Here is a 19,024-nt window from a genome sequence, read left to right as displayed (position 1 = left end):
TAGATTAGCGCCAAGCTGCTGGAGTTGAGTTTTTCTGACCTCTTTGAACAATATTAGTGCAAAATGCTGAAACAAAATAAAGAAAATTTAATCTCTAAGGGAAATATTATTTTTTTAAATTGAAATTTACAGAGCGGTTTACGGAAAATTGTTCCAATCATCCTACACCGTAATTCATTTAAAATACCGCACTTTTAAAATTGCATTCCCTCCTTCGTTTAAAAGAATCAATATTTAAGAAAATGTAACTTACTTGAAAGTACAACAGAAGGAATTTTATTTTAAATAAATTAAAACTACAATTTTGAACACTTAAACAAAATAATATGCAGGTTGCTCTCCATCGTTGAATATGGACCTTACGAATAAGTAAACTAGGCCATTGTAATTATAATTTATTTATTTATTCTGACCTTAAAATTTTTTTATAAGATCGGGTGGTAATAATTAGGAGTAGGTTAACAATTCGCTTAAATCGAATTCATCCTGCATATATTTAGCGAAACGCTTGTGTGGTGCTGTTTTTGTATGGGCCACCAGATCCCTGCGAGTTATAAAATTCTTGTTGCAAGGTTCACACCTTAAAAGACACGAAATGAAGATATATGTAAGCCTGTGCAAGTTGTGGGCTTACCTGAACTTCCGGTTTTCCTCTGAGTGTGTCAAGCAGTGGTTCTGCAATTCGGAAACGCTGCTGAAAATCATTCCGCATTCTAGGCATGGATAAGGTCTTTCGTTCTCATGGGCTCTGAAATTAAATTAGAAGTTGCAGAGAGGGCTCCACTTAGCAATTAACTCCCAGCATCCTTACTTGTCGTGCCGCAGCTTGGCCCCCAGAGCCGAGAAAACCTCGTTGCAGATGGCGCACTTGAACTTGCGCTGGGATGAGTGACACTGGGCACGATGAAGCTTCAGCAGTGCCTTCTTATTGAATGTCTCTGGGCACTCCGAGCAGGGGAAGAACTGGTTCATCTCACGCCGATCTTGGTGACCATTCAGATGCTCGTTGTACAGGTACTCATCATGGAACAGGGTCCCACACTCGTCGCAGATAAAGAAGTTTCTGCGCCTCTTGGCGGCCCGTTCCATATGCTGCTCCTGTTGATCCATTTGGTGCGCTGCCTCTACTGCTGCGATCACCGAGGCCGCGGGGTCGTCAACCGGCTGGAATTCCTCTAGATCTTGGGGGTCTTCTTCTTCCGTGCCTTGATAACACGCGAACTCTTCGTCGTCGTCCGTCTTCAACTGATCCGCATCGATCATTTGCTCGTCCAGTGGTTCGGGACTCAGGTCTATGTGAACAATGCTCTGAACCCTGGATTTCTTCCTGATCTCCAGCAGGTACTTTTGCGAGAAGATGCACCGCTCGCGGAACTTTGTGGCCAGGTCCAGCTCGGAGAAACAACGTTCGCAAACGAACTCCGGCAGTCCCTGGTTCCTTGTTAACTGGAGAAAACCAAGTTTATAACAAATGGTTTCAAAGCCGGAAGCTGATTCCAAACCACTTACCTCCACTCCCGTGATTAGCTTCAGTTGCTCCAGCAACCTTCCCCGCATGTACTTGAATATGTTGCGATCCCGCTTGTGGCCCTTGATTTTGTTGGCACAAATGCGACAGACATCGGTGAGGCTCATTGTTTATCAAATTGATTTGTTTACGTATCACATAAAACGCAGCGACGGCCAGTGTTACCAGATGATAAAAAAGCTTTTACACATCTTGTATTCGACCACCCCTCCCCATATGCATAGTTAAGCGATTTCATAATCAACTACATTTTTTATAGCGCAAAAAATTATTTTTTTCATTGACATGATTTTATTATTATTTTTTAAAAAAAGTATATCTAACTCATCATCTAAAGACTCAGACTTAACGGTATTAAGGGTTAAACGTAACATCTTTAAATTTTTCAAAGGATTAATAAATGCAAAAGAAAGCAATGAAGACTTAAATCTTTTTTAATATTTAAATTTCTTTAAATGCAATTTAAGAATTTAAAAATTAAAAACAAATTCTGTTACTGTAAATAGCGTTATCCCTTGACATTTAAAAAAAATTTTTTGCTTAACCAAATATTTGAATTTTCATTTTTCTGTTATTTTTACGTCTGTTAATTACATTTTCTGCTTGAGATAATGATATATTTTAAGTGGCCAAGTAACAGAGCCTTAAAAATGTTCCAATTAAATTCGTAGCCCCGACTAACGATATTTTCGAGGGTTGAACATTGGCGAAAATAGCGAATAACGAGCTAATCAATCGAATGATCTCACATCCCTAATTGCGCGCCTTAATTTTTGTGATATTTGCAAACGCTTCGAAGACTTCGAGTCCGCAAAGTACTTTAAGAATCCACAAAAAGGTCCAGTGCGGGCAACTAAGCCATTGAGCATGTCCAGCGAAGCGAGTGTAGCTTCCGAATGGACGCGGCCAGATGACGTAGGTATGGACCCGGATGAGCAAATGCCCGCCACTGATGTTATTGTTTCGTTTTCCAGTTCATTAAACTGCAGCGGCTTAAGCAGAAGAAGAACAAATTGGCCGCCCGTGTGAGCAACAACAACAATAGGCGGCCAGGATATAAATTGGATGAGACGGATAAGAGCACTCTATTAGAGGCTAAGCTCGCCCAGAAGCGAAAGAATCCGTTCGCGAAGTCAGTTTCTCTCTCTCTCTCCCGAAAACCCAATTACTCAATCATTTCCCCAGATCCACAGATGATGCCAAGAAATTCTGCGTTGATCCGCACCGGCCGGGCCTTGAACCGGTGGCCACTGCCTCCTCCTGCTTTGTGCGGGAAACGCCCACGCGCCCGCCGCCCACCAAGTTTGTGCTGCAGAAATACGACCCCCAGGCCTTTGCCAAGCTCTTTCAGCAGCCCCAAATCAACGCTGAGGACGAAGATGACGCGGAGTTAGCCGCCCGGCAGAAGCACACCGCCCACCTACCTGTGGACTGGTCCCTGAAGACGAGGACCCGTTTCTTTTGTCCTACGGAGCTGCCGGCCATCCAACTGAAGACCTCGCAGTTGGCCAGCGGACTCACCAGCTTCGTGCGCTGCATGGACCCGCAGCGGACGGAAAGCACGCTGGATATCTCGGACGCCACGCGGTTTAATCAATGTAACTACTACTGGCAGCATCCGCACCTGCCATGGTTGACTCTCTTTCCACGCACCTCCAAGGAGAACGTGGGCGTGGTGGTGGGCGAGCGGGAGCGCAAGGCTTTGGCGGAGGAGTGGGACTACAGCTTCCGGGGACTATTCCAGCTGCTTCGTGCCCGCCAGTGCCCGTACTTTTACCTATGTGCCAACACCTTTACGGTCTTGTTCCGAGCTGCAGGAGTGGGCGGTCGGGCGGAGAGCCACGCCTTGGTCACGCCCTCGACTCGGGGAATGCGGCAAGCTCTCCGACAGGAGGGGATCGAGTTCAGCATGCCTCTTAAGAGCGAGACCAGTGGAAACGCTCACGACAACAGTTTTACCGAGGAGACCACCTTGGGTTTAGATGCGGGGGAAGATGCTCCTCCACCGGCCCAGGAAGACGAGGACGATGATGAGGACTGGCTGGAGAGCTTGGGCGTAGATGAGCGCGAGCTGCGACGCATTCAGTCCTCTCATGCCAGGAAGCAACAAGCTGCCGAAATGCGAGAGGACTTTAGCGACAACTCTCTGCTGCTGGTCGACGGCGTGGAGTGCCAAGGCTTTTTTAGCTATCTCCTTAATGCCAAGAGTGCCATCAGCACAGTGGGCCGTCTGGCCGGAGTGCCTCCCACTCTGCTGTCGCCAGTGGCCTTTCCCAAGGCCACCATGCAGCACTTGGTTCCGCGGTCCAAGAAAGTGCGCCTAGACGGCGTCGACTACTTCAGCATAGATATGAAGGGCCTGATGCTACCTACATTCCTACCCAGCGTGGCTGAGCTGCTGTCCGAGACGCGTCAGATGTTTAGCGCCACGCTGGCCAGTAGCACCAATACGTTGGCCTTTAGCAAGGCCACACAAAAGCTGCTCGAGAGCTCGGAGACGCCCCAGTCAGATACAGAAGGAGAAGATGCCGCCGGGCAGGTCTTTGGCGAGCAGAATCTTTCGGAGTGTGGTCTACTGCCAGGAGTAGTGGGGTCGATATGCCGCACAGGCAAGCACGCCGTCGGTCTTCTGGAGCGCGTTTGTTATCAAAGGGACGAGGGATATGCTTGGAGCTAGAAATCAAGGGTTCCTCACATATGGGTTTGTGTTCAAAAGCAGCTTTTTACTAAATCTATACATTTGTTACGTGAAATAAAATATTTTACTAGAGTAGCGTGGTCTTATTGCTTGGTACTAAATAGGTTTAAAATAGATTTAAAGCGAACAAATTTCATTAAAGATGGGCCATTAAGCAGACTATAGTATACATATTAGGGATTGCATGAAGGAAAAACGGAGTATGTTGTCCATTGACATTCGTCATTACGGGGAATTCAACAACCACATATGTAGATTGTACTTAATCTTAGTCGATTTGTTTTATTATGGATAAATGGGTTGAGTACTAGCTAATTGTCCACCATGATAAGCTCGTCTATGCTCCAGTCCTCGTAGGAGTGATCCGGCAGGTATCGGCGGATGATGATGGGGATTTTCTTTTGCTTGAGCTCCTTCATGGCTATCTGCAAGGGATCTGTTTCCCCGTCCAGCTCCACCATGATAGGTGCGCACATGGCGATCTGGAGCGCTCGTGTGCCCAGAACTCTTGCGCGCTCGTATTTCGTCATGTACTTGGTGGTGATTCGCTTGGACTTGGGCACACCTCCGCCACCCGCTCCGCCGGGGGCTATGATTTCGATGTTGTCCGCCTCCTCCTCCTGGTTAATGTCCTCGTCCACGTCCTCGTCGACATCGTCAAAGTCATCCCCGCCAACGCTGCAATTGGTGGAGTATGTAGTTAAAGGGTACGGTAATCATATGTAACGCCTGCACTAACTCGTCGTTATCGTAGTCTGCATCATCCATGACTGGCTTTCTTTTATTATAATTGAAATAAAATAATATAGTGCGGCGTGTTTTGCACGCGAGGTCTTTTTCTTCCGCACTGTGACCTGCGGTTTCCAACACTAAGCACAGTGCGCAGCCCTACCAGTACCTCTCAAACTTTCAGGGCTGCATTTCTACCAAATGTAAAAGTGAATATATATCGAATAATTGTCAGTGCCGCGAATATTTGATATTGGAACGATTATTGTAAAGCGTAGAACATTAAAATCTGAATACACAATAACCAACCAATTTTAGATTCTTTAGTTAATAAAATGTAATAAAAACCTAAAGCCACAATTGGAACACTTACTTATTAGTTTGTCCTATTTTGGCCTATCATCTATACGGACACTTAACGTAGTCGATCCCCGAATGTTCTTAATGGAGAAGGGAAAATCAATCGCCTGCGCTCGGATAATATGGAAAATACAAACCATATGATCCCGGTAGAGTTCTGGGATGATATTGACGCTGCACTTTTGAGGGTGGGCGGGTTCTGGGTAGACATGCAGCGGGAGGGGATGAACAACTAGGGGGGTTCGATTCATATAAAGGTTGGTATGCCGGGGGGGGTCGTGATCTTAATGGTAAATATTTGGAGGAAGCCTGAGGACGAGCATATCCGGAATGAGTTTGTGGATGACGATTTCCGGGTGGACTATTTGGAACTAAATATATGTTCTCTCGAGCTGGATATCCCGGTTCGTAATCGTAGTCTACGCAGGTGCGAATGGAGACGTTTCTTCTCCTGCCTGCGGGACCTCGACGGGTAGCATCCCTATCAAAGCGATTCAGATCGAAGTTGACTAGAGGATCCACTTCCTGCAGACGCCTGCTTCTAGGTGGATATGGATAGTAGGGATCATGGGGATCCTGGCAGTTTTCATTTATCGCGTGAACAGCGGGCTGAAAGGATCGTATGGAGTCGCTGTATGGAATCTCAGACTGTGGGTCTGGCTGTAGGAGAATTAGCTCCTCCGAAGCCACTGCCGGCCTGGGCTGCTCCACTTTCTGATTCTCACCATTGCATCTAGCACCAATGGGATGAAAGCACATCGGCTTCGTCTTCAGAGGCTCAGGCACGGGGTATGCATCCGGATGGCACATCTGTATCCTCCGCGCCGCTGGTCCGCCATGTCCGTTGCCAGGGCAGTTGCTAATGCATCTCTGCGGCTTGTTCCCGGAGGAGCAGCAAACCCGTTGCCTTCCAGGCTCCGTAGCTGAGGAACAGCAGCATCGCTGGCGGGGCTTAGCAGGCGCAGATGAGCATGGCCATATCGTCGTTGGTGGAGAACAGCAGCACCGAGTTTCCGCACCAAGGATAGCCACGTCCTTAGGAGGTCTTTGTGAGCGTATCACGAAGCAGTGGCGACTGCGATTCCGCTCCGCATTCCGATGGCTTCCGTGGAAAATGTCCTCCTCGCAGCAGGGTTGCGATGGCCTTCGACCCACTTGACCGGCGCTCGGACTGTTCCCTATCCGGAAGGAGATACTGATGTATTAAACGAACACACGGCTACCTGCTTAACTTGCCCATTAGCGGTCACATTGGCTTTATTGACCCGGAAATCAGGGCAAAACTGGTAATTTGGCTATGCCGAAATTTTGGAGTTCTGTCATGTTGTGAGTGGTGTAGTAATCTGTGTAGCCTGCTCCGTTGTGCCTGCTGGGATCTCAACGTTCTCCCGTGGCTCGACCTTAACATCACTGAATGACGCACTTCTTCTGCTTCTTGTGCTTCTTTTGCGATTGGCAGTGACCGCAGGAGTTCTGGTTCTGGCTGTGGTGGCCATGATGCGGGCGATAGGGCTGCGGACCTCTGGGCAGGCTCTGGCCACAGGTCACGTTGGCGTAGGTGGGCTGGGCCATCGCCTGCTGCTGCTGTTGATTGGGGGGCGGGGCCACCGGCGGGGAGCAGTGGCACTCCATTTTGGCGGGCTTCTCGCGACAGTTGCAGCGGGTCTCCAGGACAGGCGGCTGTTCCCGCGGACCCCGGCTGCACGTGATGTGGTCCGCCTGGATGGAGGGCGGAGGGGGCCGGTTGCGGTTCTGGGTGCACGTGCACTCCACGGTGGGGGCTCCTCGGCTTTGATAAAGGCTGCATGCTGCGGGTTCTCCTTGCGGCTGGGGCGAGTTAACCTGGCAACCGCCTGCTCCTTGCCCCTGGGGACCCGGATAGGGACAGCTATCTGGCTGCTGCTGTGGCTGGTGAGCGTAAGAGGGGGGTGGGCGGTGGGGCGGCTGCTGTGGGGGCGGGGCTCCGCCGCTTGTGCCGCAGGGACAGTTGTTGCACTTGCCACACGGAGACGCTGCCGGCGGAAGGATTAGCGTTCTGTGGATGGCCATCTACAGTCCATTTGATACTCACACATTTTCTGAAAGTAAAGGTTTAGATGTAATTGGGGGGACACAGGCTTTCCTACAAGCTGGTAAATCTAAACTGACAATTCCGGGTCGAGATCTCTAATCGGGTTTTACTGTTTTACTTACCTTTAATAAGTTTATACCTTGCGTCCTCTATTCTCGTTTGGCCAAACATATAATTTTGTACCCAAACATATCTATAACAATACAAATAAACCACTGTATTTAACTTCTGAAAATTGGTAATCATGTTTAAAGTTTAACAGCATTCGATCAGACCCTATCCACGTCTTAAGTCAAGGCCATTTACTGTTTAAATCAGCATTCGATTAGGCACCTCTATCCACGTCTTAAGTCAAAGCCATTTACTGTTTTTTTGCGTTTTATAGGCATTGAAAGCAGACGATCTCGTGAATTTTAACGAAAATGGAAAAAAGTGAATTTCGTGTGCTAATTAAGCATTATTTTTTGCGTAAAAAATCCATCACCGAAACCAAGGAAAGACTTGATAAATATTATGGGGACTCTGCACCATCAATTTCAATGGTTAAGAAATGGTTTACTGAGTTCCGTTGTGGTCGTACCAGTACAAGTGATGCCGAACGTTCAGGTCGCCCAAAAGAGGTCGTCATGCCAGAAATCGTCGACAAAATCCATGGAATGATATTGGATGATCGGAGAATGAAAGTGCGTGAGGTAGCTGAGGCTGTAGGCATCTCAACTGAACGGGTACATCACATTTTACATGAATATTTGGACATGAAAAAGCTTTCCGCGCGATGGGTGCCGCGATTGCTCACACACGACGATAAGCGCAACCGTGTGACCATTTCAAAGGAGTGTTTGGCGATGTTCAACCGCAATCCAAACGAATTTTTGCGCCGTTTCGTTACCGTAGACGAAACATGGATCCACCACACCACACCAGAGACCAAAGAACAATCAAGACAGTGGGTTTCTCCGGGTGAACATGCACCAAAGAAGGCCAAGGTGGGTCTGTCGGCCAACAAGGTCATGGCCACAGTTTTTTGGGATGCACAAGGTATCATTCACATCGATTACCTTGAAAAGGGTAAAACGATCACCGGCGAATATTATTCAGAGCTTTTGGACAGATTCGATATTGATTTGAAGCAGAAACGACCGCATTTGGCGAAAAAAAAAGTGCTGTTCCATCAGGACAATGCACGGGTGCACACGTGTGTAGTCAGCATGGCAAAATTTCATAAATTGGGCTACGAACTGCTACCCCATCCAGCATATTCTCCAGATTTAGCCCCCTGTGACTATTTTTTGTTTCCAAACATGAAGAAATGGCTCGGCGGTAAGAGATTCGGGTCAAATGAAGAGGTCATCACAGAAACAAATGACTATTTTGAGGCTTACTACATAATTGGGCTTACAATATACCAACAACAGATTAAGAGAAGAGGCGCCTGGTTCTGTCCTTCAATGCATTGATAAAATCTTACGGCTTTTCCACACAACACGATTCTAGACTCGCCGACAGGGGCGCGCTATTTGCGGCTGACACCGCCGGTTTTCTGATGTCCGCCTTTGGGATTTCCCGATCACTCTCAACCTCGTGGTGATACTAAACTACAGAAACACCATAAGGTATCTAAAATCTACAGGCGTTTGGGACGGTAAGATGTAGTGAATCTATAATAAACAATTACAAAAGTAATGGATAATATTGTCCAAACGAGCTTTTAAAATTACAAATTTAATAGATTGCATATAATTTATGTATCTTAAAATTTATCTCAAAAACTGTAATTTCTCCCTTCAGTACCAATCCCTATGGATTTCCCAAGAAATCCTTAAGGAATCCACAGAAATCTTCCAGAATTCCTAGGGTACTTTCCATTCAAAAAGGCAAGGAATGTTCGTGGAGAAGAATTCGAAGTTGTCGAAGAAGTCCTCTGGAAGAGGGGTAGTCCTGGGAAATATCGAAAAAAGCAAGGATTTTTTTTCTTGAGAAATTTTATATTCCTTGAGGAGTATAAAAAATAAATGCAGAGAAAGTCCTCGGGAATTAATGTACAATGTATGTGTAACGATTATTATTTTTTTTTTAATAGACTAAGGTCGTTCCTAACTTTCACTGCGAAATTGATAACATTGAAGAGTGGACTTAATCAAAAAGCGGCAGGATCTGGGCACCGGTGAATATCTCTGCAGGGGGTACAGGGATGTTGTTGATGCTAGGAAGACTAACTTCATCCTGGGGAGAATCACGCACGGCGTAACTTATGAACATGGAGCTACAATGTGTGACCGAGCATTTGGACATACATAGTAAACTGCTGGAGACGAACAAATCTGTCAGCAATTAATTTTTGAATTTAACGGTTGCTTAAAATTATGTAATTGCATCTCTACATTCTTTTATGGGGAATTCAAGAAAACTCATTACGGATGTGCATTGCAGTATCACACAATTGCACTTTTTCGATTGCACAGAAACACATACACACAATTGGAAAATCGGCGACCTGTAATGGAAGCTAATGGCGTTTCGGAAGAGAATTTCCCGCTCTTCAGCCAAAGCGAAAATCTAAAATTACAAAAATTCTCATTCCTAGTTATTTTTTAAAGTCAACAATAGTAAATATTTATCCAAACTTTTAAAAAAAGTATCGCGTACAGTGAGTTAAGTTGCCATGATTTTTATTGCAGCCCTAGTTTAGTGGATTTGAGAATACCGGACACACAAATGTGTGCTAACAGTATTTCCAACAGTTATCAGTGCGGTCACACTGGCGAGCGGACGTACAATTCGCTTCGATTAGTACGCTTGTGTTTTTTGTAACGTCCGCGAAAGTGCATTTCTGGAGCTCTTGTAAATTATTTGTGCTCCAGCGGAAAGGGGGTTGAAACTTTGGCTGAAGAGCGGGAAATTCTCTTCCGAAACGCCATTAGCTTCCATTACAGGTCGCCGATTTTCCAATTGTGTGTATGTGTTTCTGTGCAATCGAAAAAGTGCAAGTGTGTGATACTGCAATGCACATCCGTATCGAGTTTTCTTGATTTCCCCATAAAAAGGAGGAAAAACAGTGCAACTGATCCGAAAAAGGTGCTGCAATTGTATGGATAAACGGATCTACCTGTCTACCTGGTAAGTATTCCAACCAGAACGAACAGTTCAGACCGGAACGGCAATTGGAAGAACGAAAATAGGGCTTCAGTGCACGAGTACCTAAGTTGGAATTAAACGCAGAATCTCAAGCCAGACGCTTATACCCCCACACTCACGCACACACGCTTGCATACACTCATATTCTTGTCAACAGCTGAGTTGTTGCTGTTCCACAGCTGTATTGCGTTCTGATAACGGCACTCAAAGTATGTCCCTTGTGACAGTGATTTTCGTCTGACGCACTGCGGGTAGAGCAAGAGAACCGGACTTTTCGGTGTATAGGTGCATTGTTATTGTTTTGGTGGTTTTTTGGGGGGTGTTGCCACCCACGCAATAGGTGCCATACTCATTCCCTAGGAATATTCATTTAAATTTTCATGGGTTAAATTGGATTTCATGGAGCTCAGGGCAAAAAAGTTTACTAGGTCCACACTTGTGAGCACAAGATTTTATGCATATGTATATTTTAAGCTAACTGTACGTTAGTTTATGAAGTATTTACCTGTATTTAATTTTTACTCATACAATAATAGTTCATTTTGATATACTTAAACAAAAATATAACATTTTCCTCATTAGAGTACCTACTCTAGCATTTTTTTTCTTTTGCAAATCTATTGCACTCGAAAGAATTTTCTTGCTGGAAATTATAATATGCATGCATATTGGCAGAAAGCCTCTTTGTTTACGTCTTATTTTGAATAGTGACCCTTTACGTGTCAAAGGTAACTCACCACACGTTATTTATAATATATTGAAGACCTGCTTTTGCTGTTTTTCGGTGAAAAGGTCAGGCGTGGGTTGATATAGCCGACAAAGCGGGTCAAGATTGGGTAACGCCCAAAAGGGTGAAAATAGGTTCAAGGAGTGGGACTGGCGATGCTAGAAGCTTAGTAACAACAGTACTTCTTGAATTTACGGTTGACGTATTTGTTTGTTCGTATTTCATACTGGTATCTATTCCGACAATAGTCCCCTTCCATTCCATCCGAACTTTCTGTCTGGTTATCAATTTACACGCTGAATGTAGTTCACATTTCTGCTATGTAGCTGTTTTTTATTTCTCCACATGGATTACCCGAGTTGGACCCACTTATGTACATGTATTATACTTTTTCGCTTTGTTAACATATTTCTGCTGTCATTCGCTCAAATATTATAGTGCGTCAACGAGCTCAAAGTTATATGAATTTAGACACCGCTCTTTTAGTTTTGTTTATGGCAAAGGTCCTATTGTACAGGCATTTAAATCGGTCTATAGATAAATGAAAATATTGATTAGGACTTCAAAGCTCTGATATAAAATACAGCTTTATATCTCCCACGTTTCAAGTTAACCAAGACGTGATGTCATCAATCTTATCGATCCTATACTTGTATAGCATATACTAAAAAGTGTTCGTACCTGTAGTGCTGTCCAATTTAACTCAACGTGTCATGATGCCGGTACTATTTTGCAAGATAGCCCAGTCTATACATAGGGTACTAAAGCACTCAATTGTTATTGTTTGAGTTTCTGATAAGCCAGTGTAGATAATAGGGCGAAAAACTAATGGGTTTCAGGAAATAAGTACAAAATACAAATCGTTTCCACTTAGCACAATTTAGGATGATACTTATAACTAACAGCAAACTTTCGTGTTAGGCCATTAGCGGCATGCAAGTAGTTGACGGTAATCATAATGAATCAGTAAAACAAAAGGGTCTGTTCTATAATTGTTATACTGTTAACATTTATAACCCACACTCGAGTTCAATGTCTTACAACTTACAGTGTTGTGCACAGCAAGACCGTTGCCAGGGTTGCCAGACCCAGGAAAAACGCGTCAATTCCTTGGTTCCGATTCGTTATAGCGAAATTTTTATCGTCTTCAGTTTAGTACTATAATTTTATTAAATTTATAAATTAATGCCTCATGTTTTCTGTCTGCTTTTCTGTTTTCGGGTGAGTGGAATTTGTGTAAATTTCGTTTGTTTTATAAATGATTTGCTCTCAGAAGTGGGAGATGAATATTTGTTTAATTCATATATGTACATATGTACATATGTTGGTATTTTGATGATTATTTTAATTTATATTTATAAATTCCATCGAGTGTGTAAAACTAAAAGTTGATTCAATTTTGACATCGAACAGGGAAAAGTATGCCGCTAAGCGAGTTCTATAAATGGTATGAGGAAATACCTTTTGGTTGAAAATAAGCCAAATTCATGAGACATCTTTATGTTTTAGTTATATAAATAAAAATGTAGTACTATATAAAAATCAAGTTTTAAAGGTTTCAACAACATACTCAAATTTAATTAAGTAAAAAATGTTCCAGCCATTAGGAAACTCAAAAGCGGTTCTCCTTCGCCAATGTCAAGATGTAAAGGTAGGAAGTGCGACGTTGACCAGCCGGCAGCTCGGGTGCAAGGTACGAGGTGGTTTTAATGCCAGATTTTAACAAACAGCCGGTTATTGCAGTCTGGCCAAGATCACTTGAGTGATTCAAGGCGAAGGTCGCACGCCAGCTGCACGCAACTATACCGGGCAGAACCCGTTTTCCAAGTGCCTCGGAATCGGCCACAGCTTCCCCGGTCAGCATTTTTGACTCCAATTCTACAACCGATTTTGGGTGCCTTCGATCGTCGTTGACCTTGACACAATTCGTTGCTCCTTCGCCGCGTGAGACGGGCTTTGTTGGCGCGAGTTCTGCTTTTTGTGTGCGACAACAATTAGCAACAACACAGTCTGCCTTGCTAGTCAGCTAACTAAAGACTAATTTGCATACATATGTCATGTTTGAAGGTGTGGGACTGTTCTCCGCGGTTGAGAAATATAGACGTTCTTTGTTAAAGAACACTGGTGGAAGAGGATTTGTCCATTGCTATATGATGAGAATATTGAATTCTAAGGAGCATGCTGGCTTTCATTCTCTTTGGCAAGTGCAAAACAATCAGTAAAAGAGGTGCCGTAAAGTTTACGAAGAATTGAATTGAGATTAAAACCTGTTTGGTTCTGGTTAAGTGGGCTATGATTCACACTGCAACTTTTAAGTATTTTATAACTTTGGCTTCTGACACGTTTATCTCGATCTTTGTTTATTTATACCTCTCGAAAGCTTTTTCTCTGCCCAAAGCCTCGAAAACTGCAATCAAGAGTTCATTTAACTCATTTTAACTGGTACCTACTGCATTGTACTTTTTGTTTTCCCTTCTCATTGAGTGGCATACACTTCAAACCATTTTTTGCACTTGCACATTTTTCCTGATTGCTCATCGAACTATGAACACGAATCGCGCAATACTTGTACATATATGAAGGTACCTATAAATCTAGGCATACGTTTTTGAACATGTGCACTTATGTATCTGCTATTGAAAACCCATTAACAAAGAACCCTTTGAGCAGTATTTTAAGCAGTATTTTGCAAGAAGATTGGGCACAAAGCCCCGATTTAATAGAGGTTCATAAAAGATCTATAATTGACGAAAACAATCCTTAAAATATTTTTCGTTAAATTACTTTATGATTGCAATGGAGCGTTATCGTAATTACTGGCATTTTAAATTCCTAGCGATTATTTTTATCGGTTTATGAATCATAAGCATTTAAAATACTTTAAGCTATGTTCAGACTAAAAGAATATTTGTGTAATCAGTTTGTTGCGATATTTGGCCACATAGTTTAGATAAATTTTCATATTTGTGTCTGCAACTATACTATTACTAATGGCCTAATCAATTACTCATCATTATCTCAAAAAAAATTCAAATCTCTTCGAAATATTAACGAGTCTATCCTAATGAAAAAAACATCAGGTGCGGGGGACCGTGGCAGAGTTTTGAATATGACTCCGTGGAGTTGATTGAGTCTTTCCGCTTCCCCCGCCTGTCCCTCAGTCCCCTCTGCGTTTTCCGTCCTATTTCCATAGTCGACACCTCTCAGTAAGTAATTAAGAGCTGAAAATCCCACCTCTACGTGAACTGCAAAAGTCACAAAGGCCGAACATTGAACGGAAAGAGAATGGAGCGTCGTAGCTCAGATTTATTTTGAGGAGTAACTACCAACCCCCAACTCCACTGCTTCCTCCACTTTAGCTTCAACTAAATAAACACAATTATCGGACATTAATTTAATAAAACGTTATCTTTGATCCTGTGTGCCCAAATATGAAAAGGGTCTTTAACTAAATTTAACATTTTTTTTTTAATTTTGACAGTTTTTAGTTTTTTTTTTAAATTTCTTAAGGTTGACCTGTGGATGTTTCACTGTATTTTTAAAGGAAACCTGTTTTCTTCTTTTAGTACCGACAAAGCCGACGCCATAGCGGGACACAGAGACGAGGGCCAGTCAAGATGACGCAGACCAAGCAGCCAGCAGGGCGGTCGTCCACCTCGACCGGGGATTTTGTGGCCCCTGTTAGCTCCACGAGAGCATCCAAGTTCTCACACGTCTCCGCCTCCGCCCACGATGTTCTGCTGAACAACTTCCAGCTAAAGAAAAAGAGCTACAAAGTACTGCTACATGGCCAGCAGTTGGTGTGGGAGCGTCTGCAGAAGATAAATCAGCCGCCCCAAGGAAACGAGACCAAGGCACCGTTACCGCCGGACTCGCCTTCTCAACCTGGCGGAATATACTCTTATGGGCCACAAAGCAAGGTGCTGCACATAGACGATGTGGTTAGCATAAGGAGCGCGGATACCAAGGCGAGTTCCCTTAAACCGCCTTCGCCACCAGGCTCGGAGCGCAGTTCTGGATGCAGTGGCGATGTTGTGCCAGGGAAGCCAACCAGTCAGTACCTGACCATCAACTATGCCATGAGGCTGAGCAAGTCCCAAACGGATTGCAATCGGTGGGAGCTAAAGAGACTCACTCTCTTTAACTCGGATCCGTACATAGTGAGGCAGTGGGACCAGGAGCTGCAAATCCGTCTGCAAAGTTCCTCCCCCACACGGATGCGAGTGCGTCGCCTTTTGGTTTTTATAAACCCCTATGGAGGTCGCAAGGCGGGAGCTCAGACCTATGAGCGCCACGTAAGACCTATTTTCCAGCTTGCTGGCGTGGACGCCACATGCATCACCACTCAGAGGGCAAACCAAGTGAAAGACATACTTCTGAGCCATGATCTGGGAGTATACGATGCGGTTTGCTGTGTCGGAGGCGATGGCACCGTGGCAGAGGTCATCAACGGATTGATTTTCCGGCAAATGCGGGAGTTGGGACTGGACGAACAGCGGCCACCTTACATTCCAAGACCGGCACTGCCAGTGGGCGTGATCCCCGCTGGCAGCACCGACACCATAGCTTATAGTATGCACGGTACGGCGGATGTGAGGACAGCGGCCATCCATGTGATTCTGGGCCAGCATCGAGGCCTAGATGTGTGCAGTGTGAGCAATGGCCAGTCCCTGCTCAGATTCTGTGCAAGTGTATTGAGCTACGGGTACCTGGGCGATGTGGCAGCCCAAAGCGAGAACTACCGCTGGATGGGACCGCGCCGGTACGAGTACAGTGGCGTCAAGGCCTTTCTGAATAATCGTGGCTATGACGCCGAACTGAGAATGTTGGAAGAGCCCGATCTCCTTCTGACCACGCCGCTGGAGGACGTTCCGCAGAGTCCGGACAGCGTGTGCTCGCTGGGAGAGTCAGTGCCCTCCGTCTGCTATGCGAATTGCCAGCGCTGCAGCTTCGCTAGCAGCATACAGGAGCAACGATCTTCATTCCTCATACAAGAGGAATACAGAGAGGCGGAGCGCAACCCACAGGAGGAAACAGAGGACTCTCATCTAACCGCTAGTGAAGCTGCATTGCTGAGGCCTCGTCTTCGATTGCCCACTGGCTCCATTTCATCAATGAAGAACCTCGGCAACGATCAGTGGAAGGTTGTTCGCGGCAATTTCTTTATGATCTGCGGAGCGAACATCACCTGCGCCTGCGCCAGGAGTCCCAATGGCATCTCCCGCTACAGTCACCTGGGTGATGGTTGCCTGGACCTGATTCTGGTGAAAAAGACCTCGCTGCTCAACAACGTGCGTTTCCTGCTCAACACAGCGGGCAGGAGCGGTGATATAGTGAGTACTTTTTTAAAATGGGCATGCAAACCCTCCAACTTTCACACTCAAGCAATTATTTAAATTGTTTGAAGTAAGCTGCCAACTTTACAACAAAATAATCAATGATATCAACACTATAAGCAACCCCAGCAATAACGCAAATAAAGAAGCTGCCAAAAAGAATGGATTTCATAGTCCAAAGCACGTATTTACCCATACCCAAATCACTATCTTTACTCGCCCTTGTGTAGGTCCTTAGTAAAACAAAAACCTTCCAATTACAATTAAAACGCTAACGAGAAACGAGAAGTTTCAACATGTTTCTCGGACATTGCTAGAAATGGGGACAAACAATAATAAAATGGAAACAAATTAATCAGTTTTGGGCAGTTTGTGGGCGTGGTGTGGCCGAAGTGATCTTCGTATACCGATAAAAATTGGCTAAACTATATATATAAAAAAATAAAAGTATAAAAATAAAATAAAATAAATAAAATAAAATTGATCCTGATCAAGAATTTGTATACTTTATATGGTCGAAAACGCCTTTCTTTTCTCTGTTACATACTTTTAAACGAATCTAGTGTTCATTATACTCTACGAGTAACGGGTATAATTAAAGGCCCAACAGAAATATTCAACACTTTTGAAAGAATGTGGTCAAGGAAGCTAAAGATAGTCACATCTTTTTAACCATCTTTGTAAACAACATTTCTTTAAAAGAATTCTTATCCGCCCTACACCCCAGAACTAGGCCGCATATCTCACTGCATGCAAGGAAACACCACCAACAATCCCACAACTCAAGATATTTAAGCATTTTAATTGCAAATTTATAAAGAAATATTCACAAGACTAACAAAAATGTGAAAAATTAATCTATGATACCCTTTTACTCTTCGAATAGCACGTATAATCACCCCTAACCGAACCCAAATCTTATACTCGTAGACTAACTTCACTTAATTCGTGTATAGCAAAAACACTTGAGCAAAATAAATACAAAAGATTGTGGTGGTACTTTTTAAACAACAAACTTATATACAGCAACCAGCGAGGGTAACCTGTGAATGATAAATTATTTTACGTAGAGCTACTAGTCATCAGGATCAAAAACAACCTGTTACAACAACCTGTTAAACGATCCTAGTGATTGATCAGTTTGAACATTTTAATATTGTACCCATTCAATACTGATTTTATCTTTTCTGTAAAATATATAAATACAAATTGAAAAAACACAATTGAAATTAAAAAAAAGAAAAAGAAAAAATACTAATAATATCTTTTAATTCCAGCGCAATTTGCCCTTTGTAGAGGTATATCGCACAAGGGAATTCCAGTTCAGAACGTTTTCTGCTAGCGAGGAAGACTACAGCTTGGCAGGCTCTTGCCAGCCGATAGCTCCGCCTGAAGAAATGGCCACCAACTCATCCTCGACGGAGTTTTCGAGCTGGAACTGTGATGGAGAGGTGGTTACTGACCTGAACATAACAATGAGGTGAGTTATTTGCAAATTTATATCCAATAAATCGCTTTCTAACAGTTCCATAATTTGCAGATCACATTGTCAGCTCATCGAGGTCTTCATGCGGGGTCCCAATTTCTACAGCAAGCCCCTCAAGGGCGGCACCATGCCGGAAACTCCAGCTAGCTCTAGCGATAATGTTTACTGCTGCTGCAAAGACTAGAAGCTTTAACCCCATAGAATTAGCATCAAGCATTGGCCGTGACATGTAGCTCTTAGTTTTGCGTAGGGTATCCTTATTCGTATATGTACCATATTAAAGAGCGGGTCTCCCCGTCATTGTTTGTAGCATAGCTCAATAAAGCAACTGATATAATCGACTGTATTATGGCATCTAAAAGATGCGGCAGCAACCTAAGCATTCCCCTCAGAAGCATTATTCACACACCTATGTATATATCTACAAATTGTGTACTGGTATATTGGCAATAAAGATGTGTTTTTATGTAATCAAATTCATAATTACTTATTATTAATTAATAAGTAATGATAAATCCCTTTTCTTTGGGTTCCCAAAAACTATTTGCATCCGGATTGTGTGTGTTATTTCCACCAATATGAATTGATAAAGATATTAATTGGTATTTGAAGTATCAGTAAGATAAGTAACTATATTATATTATCAATAAAAACTATGAGAAGTCGCTAAGCTAAAGTTAATGGAGGTATTGATTTCGTAGATTGACTAGGAACACTACCAAGTGGCGTTTACATTTATTGCTCTCTCTGACTCCATTGACCATGGAACACCCCAAAAACAAATAACAGCTATTTTATGTTTCATTAAATGTTAACTTAACATATGTACATATATTTACTTTCAAAGAGTAGAAAATACAAAATTGTAAGGGGTCTGCATGAATCGTTTAATTTTAAAAAATACCGATTACAGACAGCCCATTAATATACTCGCAGAGTAGTACGTTGAAAAGT

General features: G+C 43.7%; 6 protein-coding genes across 8 annotated transcripts; 2 read left to right on the top strand and 4 right to left on the bottom strand.

Annotated features, from left to right (window-relative positions):
- Window positions 1–249: 249 nt before the first annotated feature.
- Window positions 250–1,695, bottom strand: LOC120453861 (transcription factor Ouib). The gene is made up of 4 exons (XM_039638766.2): window positions 1,510–1,695; window positions 812–1,446; window positions 635–748; window positions 250–580 (listed from the first exon to the last, which is right to left on the bottom strand). Exons 1-4 carry the CDS (start codon window positions 1,633–1,635, stop codon window positions 448–450), a joined length of 1,008 nt encoding a protein of 335 aa, XP_039494700.1. The 5' UTR covers window positions 1,636–1,695; the 3' UTR covers window positions 250–447.
- A 572-nt stretch (window positions 1,696–2,267) lies between these two features.
- On the top strand, window positions 2,268–4,298 carry LOC120452380 (protein downstream neighbor of son homolog). Its single transcript, XM_039636573.1, has 3 exons — window positions 2,268–2,443; window positions 2,503–2,660; window positions 2,714–4,298. The coding sequence occupies exons 1-3, from the start codon at window positions 2,396–2,398 to the stop codon at window positions 4,203–4,205; spliced, it is 1,698 nt and encodes a 565-aa protein (XP_039492507.1). The 5' UTR covers window positions 2,268–2,395; the 3' UTR covers window positions 4,206–4,298.
- Window positions 4,299–4,479: 181 nt separating this feature from the next.
- Window positions 4,480–5,124, bottom strand: LOC120452382 (DNA-directed RNA polymerases I, II, and III subunit RPABC2). Its single transcript, XM_039636575.2, has 2 exons — window positions 4,966–5,124; window positions 4,480–4,904 (listed from the first exon to the last, which is right to left on the bottom strand). The coding sequence occupies exons 1-2, from the start codon at window positions 4,992–4,994 to the stop codon at window positions 4,538–4,540; spliced, it is 396 nt and encodes a 131-aa protein (XP_039492509.1). The 5' UTR covers window positions 4,995–5,124; the 3' UTR covers window positions 4,480–4,537.
- LOC120452383 lies at window positions 4,857–6,685 on the bottom strand. Of its 3 annotated transcripts, none has more exons than XM_044006356.1 (4): window positions 6,552–6,685; window positions 5,453–6,493; window positions 5,329–5,395; window positions 4,857–4,904 (listed from the first exon to the last, which is right to left on the bottom strand). In XM_044006356.1, exons 1-3 carry the CDS (start codon window positions 6,553–6,555, stop codon window positions 5,355–5,357), a joined length of 1,086 nt encoding a protein of 361 aa, XP_043862291.1. In that variant the 5' UTR covers window positions 6,556–6,685; the 3' UTR covers window positions 4,857–4,904; window positions 5,329–5,354. The 3 variants fall into 3 exon arrangements, with proteins under 3 accessions (XP_043862291.1, XP_043862292.1, XP_043862293.1); XM_044006357.1 differs by lacking the exon at window positions 4,857–4,904 and adding an exon at window positions 5,009–5,149; XM_044006358.1 differs by lacking the exons at window positions 4,857–4,904; window positions 5,329–5,395 and having other exon boundaries at window positions 5,751–5,924; window positions 6,041–6,493.
- Window positions 6,555–7,504, bottom strand: LOC120452381 (trithorax group protein osa). Its single transcript, XM_039636574.1, has 2 exons — window positions 7,387–7,504; window positions 6,555–7,327 (listed from the first exon to the last, which is right to left on the bottom strand). The coding sequence occupies exons 1-2, from the start codon at window positions 7,388–7,390 to the stop codon at window positions 6,723–6,725; spliced, it is 609 nt and encodes a 202-aa protein (XP_039492508.1). The 5' UTR covers window positions 7,391–7,504; the 3' UTR covers window positions 6,555–6,722.
- Window positions 7,505–10,123: 2,619 nt separating this feature from the next.
- Window positions 10,124–18,546, top strand: LOC120452306 (ceramide kinase). The gene is made up of 4 exons (XM_039636451.2): window positions 10,124–10,503; window positions 14,815–16,581; window positions 17,862–18,064; window positions 18,125–18,546. The coding sequence occupies exons 2-4, from the start codon at window positions 14,866–14,868 to the stop codon at window positions 18,252–18,254; spliced, it is 2,049 nt and encodes a 682-aa protein (XP_039492385.1). The 5' UTR covers window positions 10,124–10,503; window positions 14,815–14,865; the 3' UTR covers window positions 18,255–18,546.
- The last annotated feature ends 478 nt before the right edge of the window (window positions 18,547–19,024 follow it).

Source organism: Drosophila santomea, chromosome 3R (assembly GCF_016746245.2).
Source record: "Drosophila santomea strain STO CAGO 1482 chromosome 3R, Prin_Dsan_1.1, whole genome shotgun sequence".
In the NCBI taxonomy this organism is placed as follows: domain Eukaryota; kingdom Metazoa; phylum Arthropoda; class Insecta; order Diptera; family Drosophilidae; genus Drosophila; species Drosophila santomea.
Note: the sequence above shows the minus strand (reverse complement) of the source record. Positions and strands in the feature narration are given on the sequence as shown.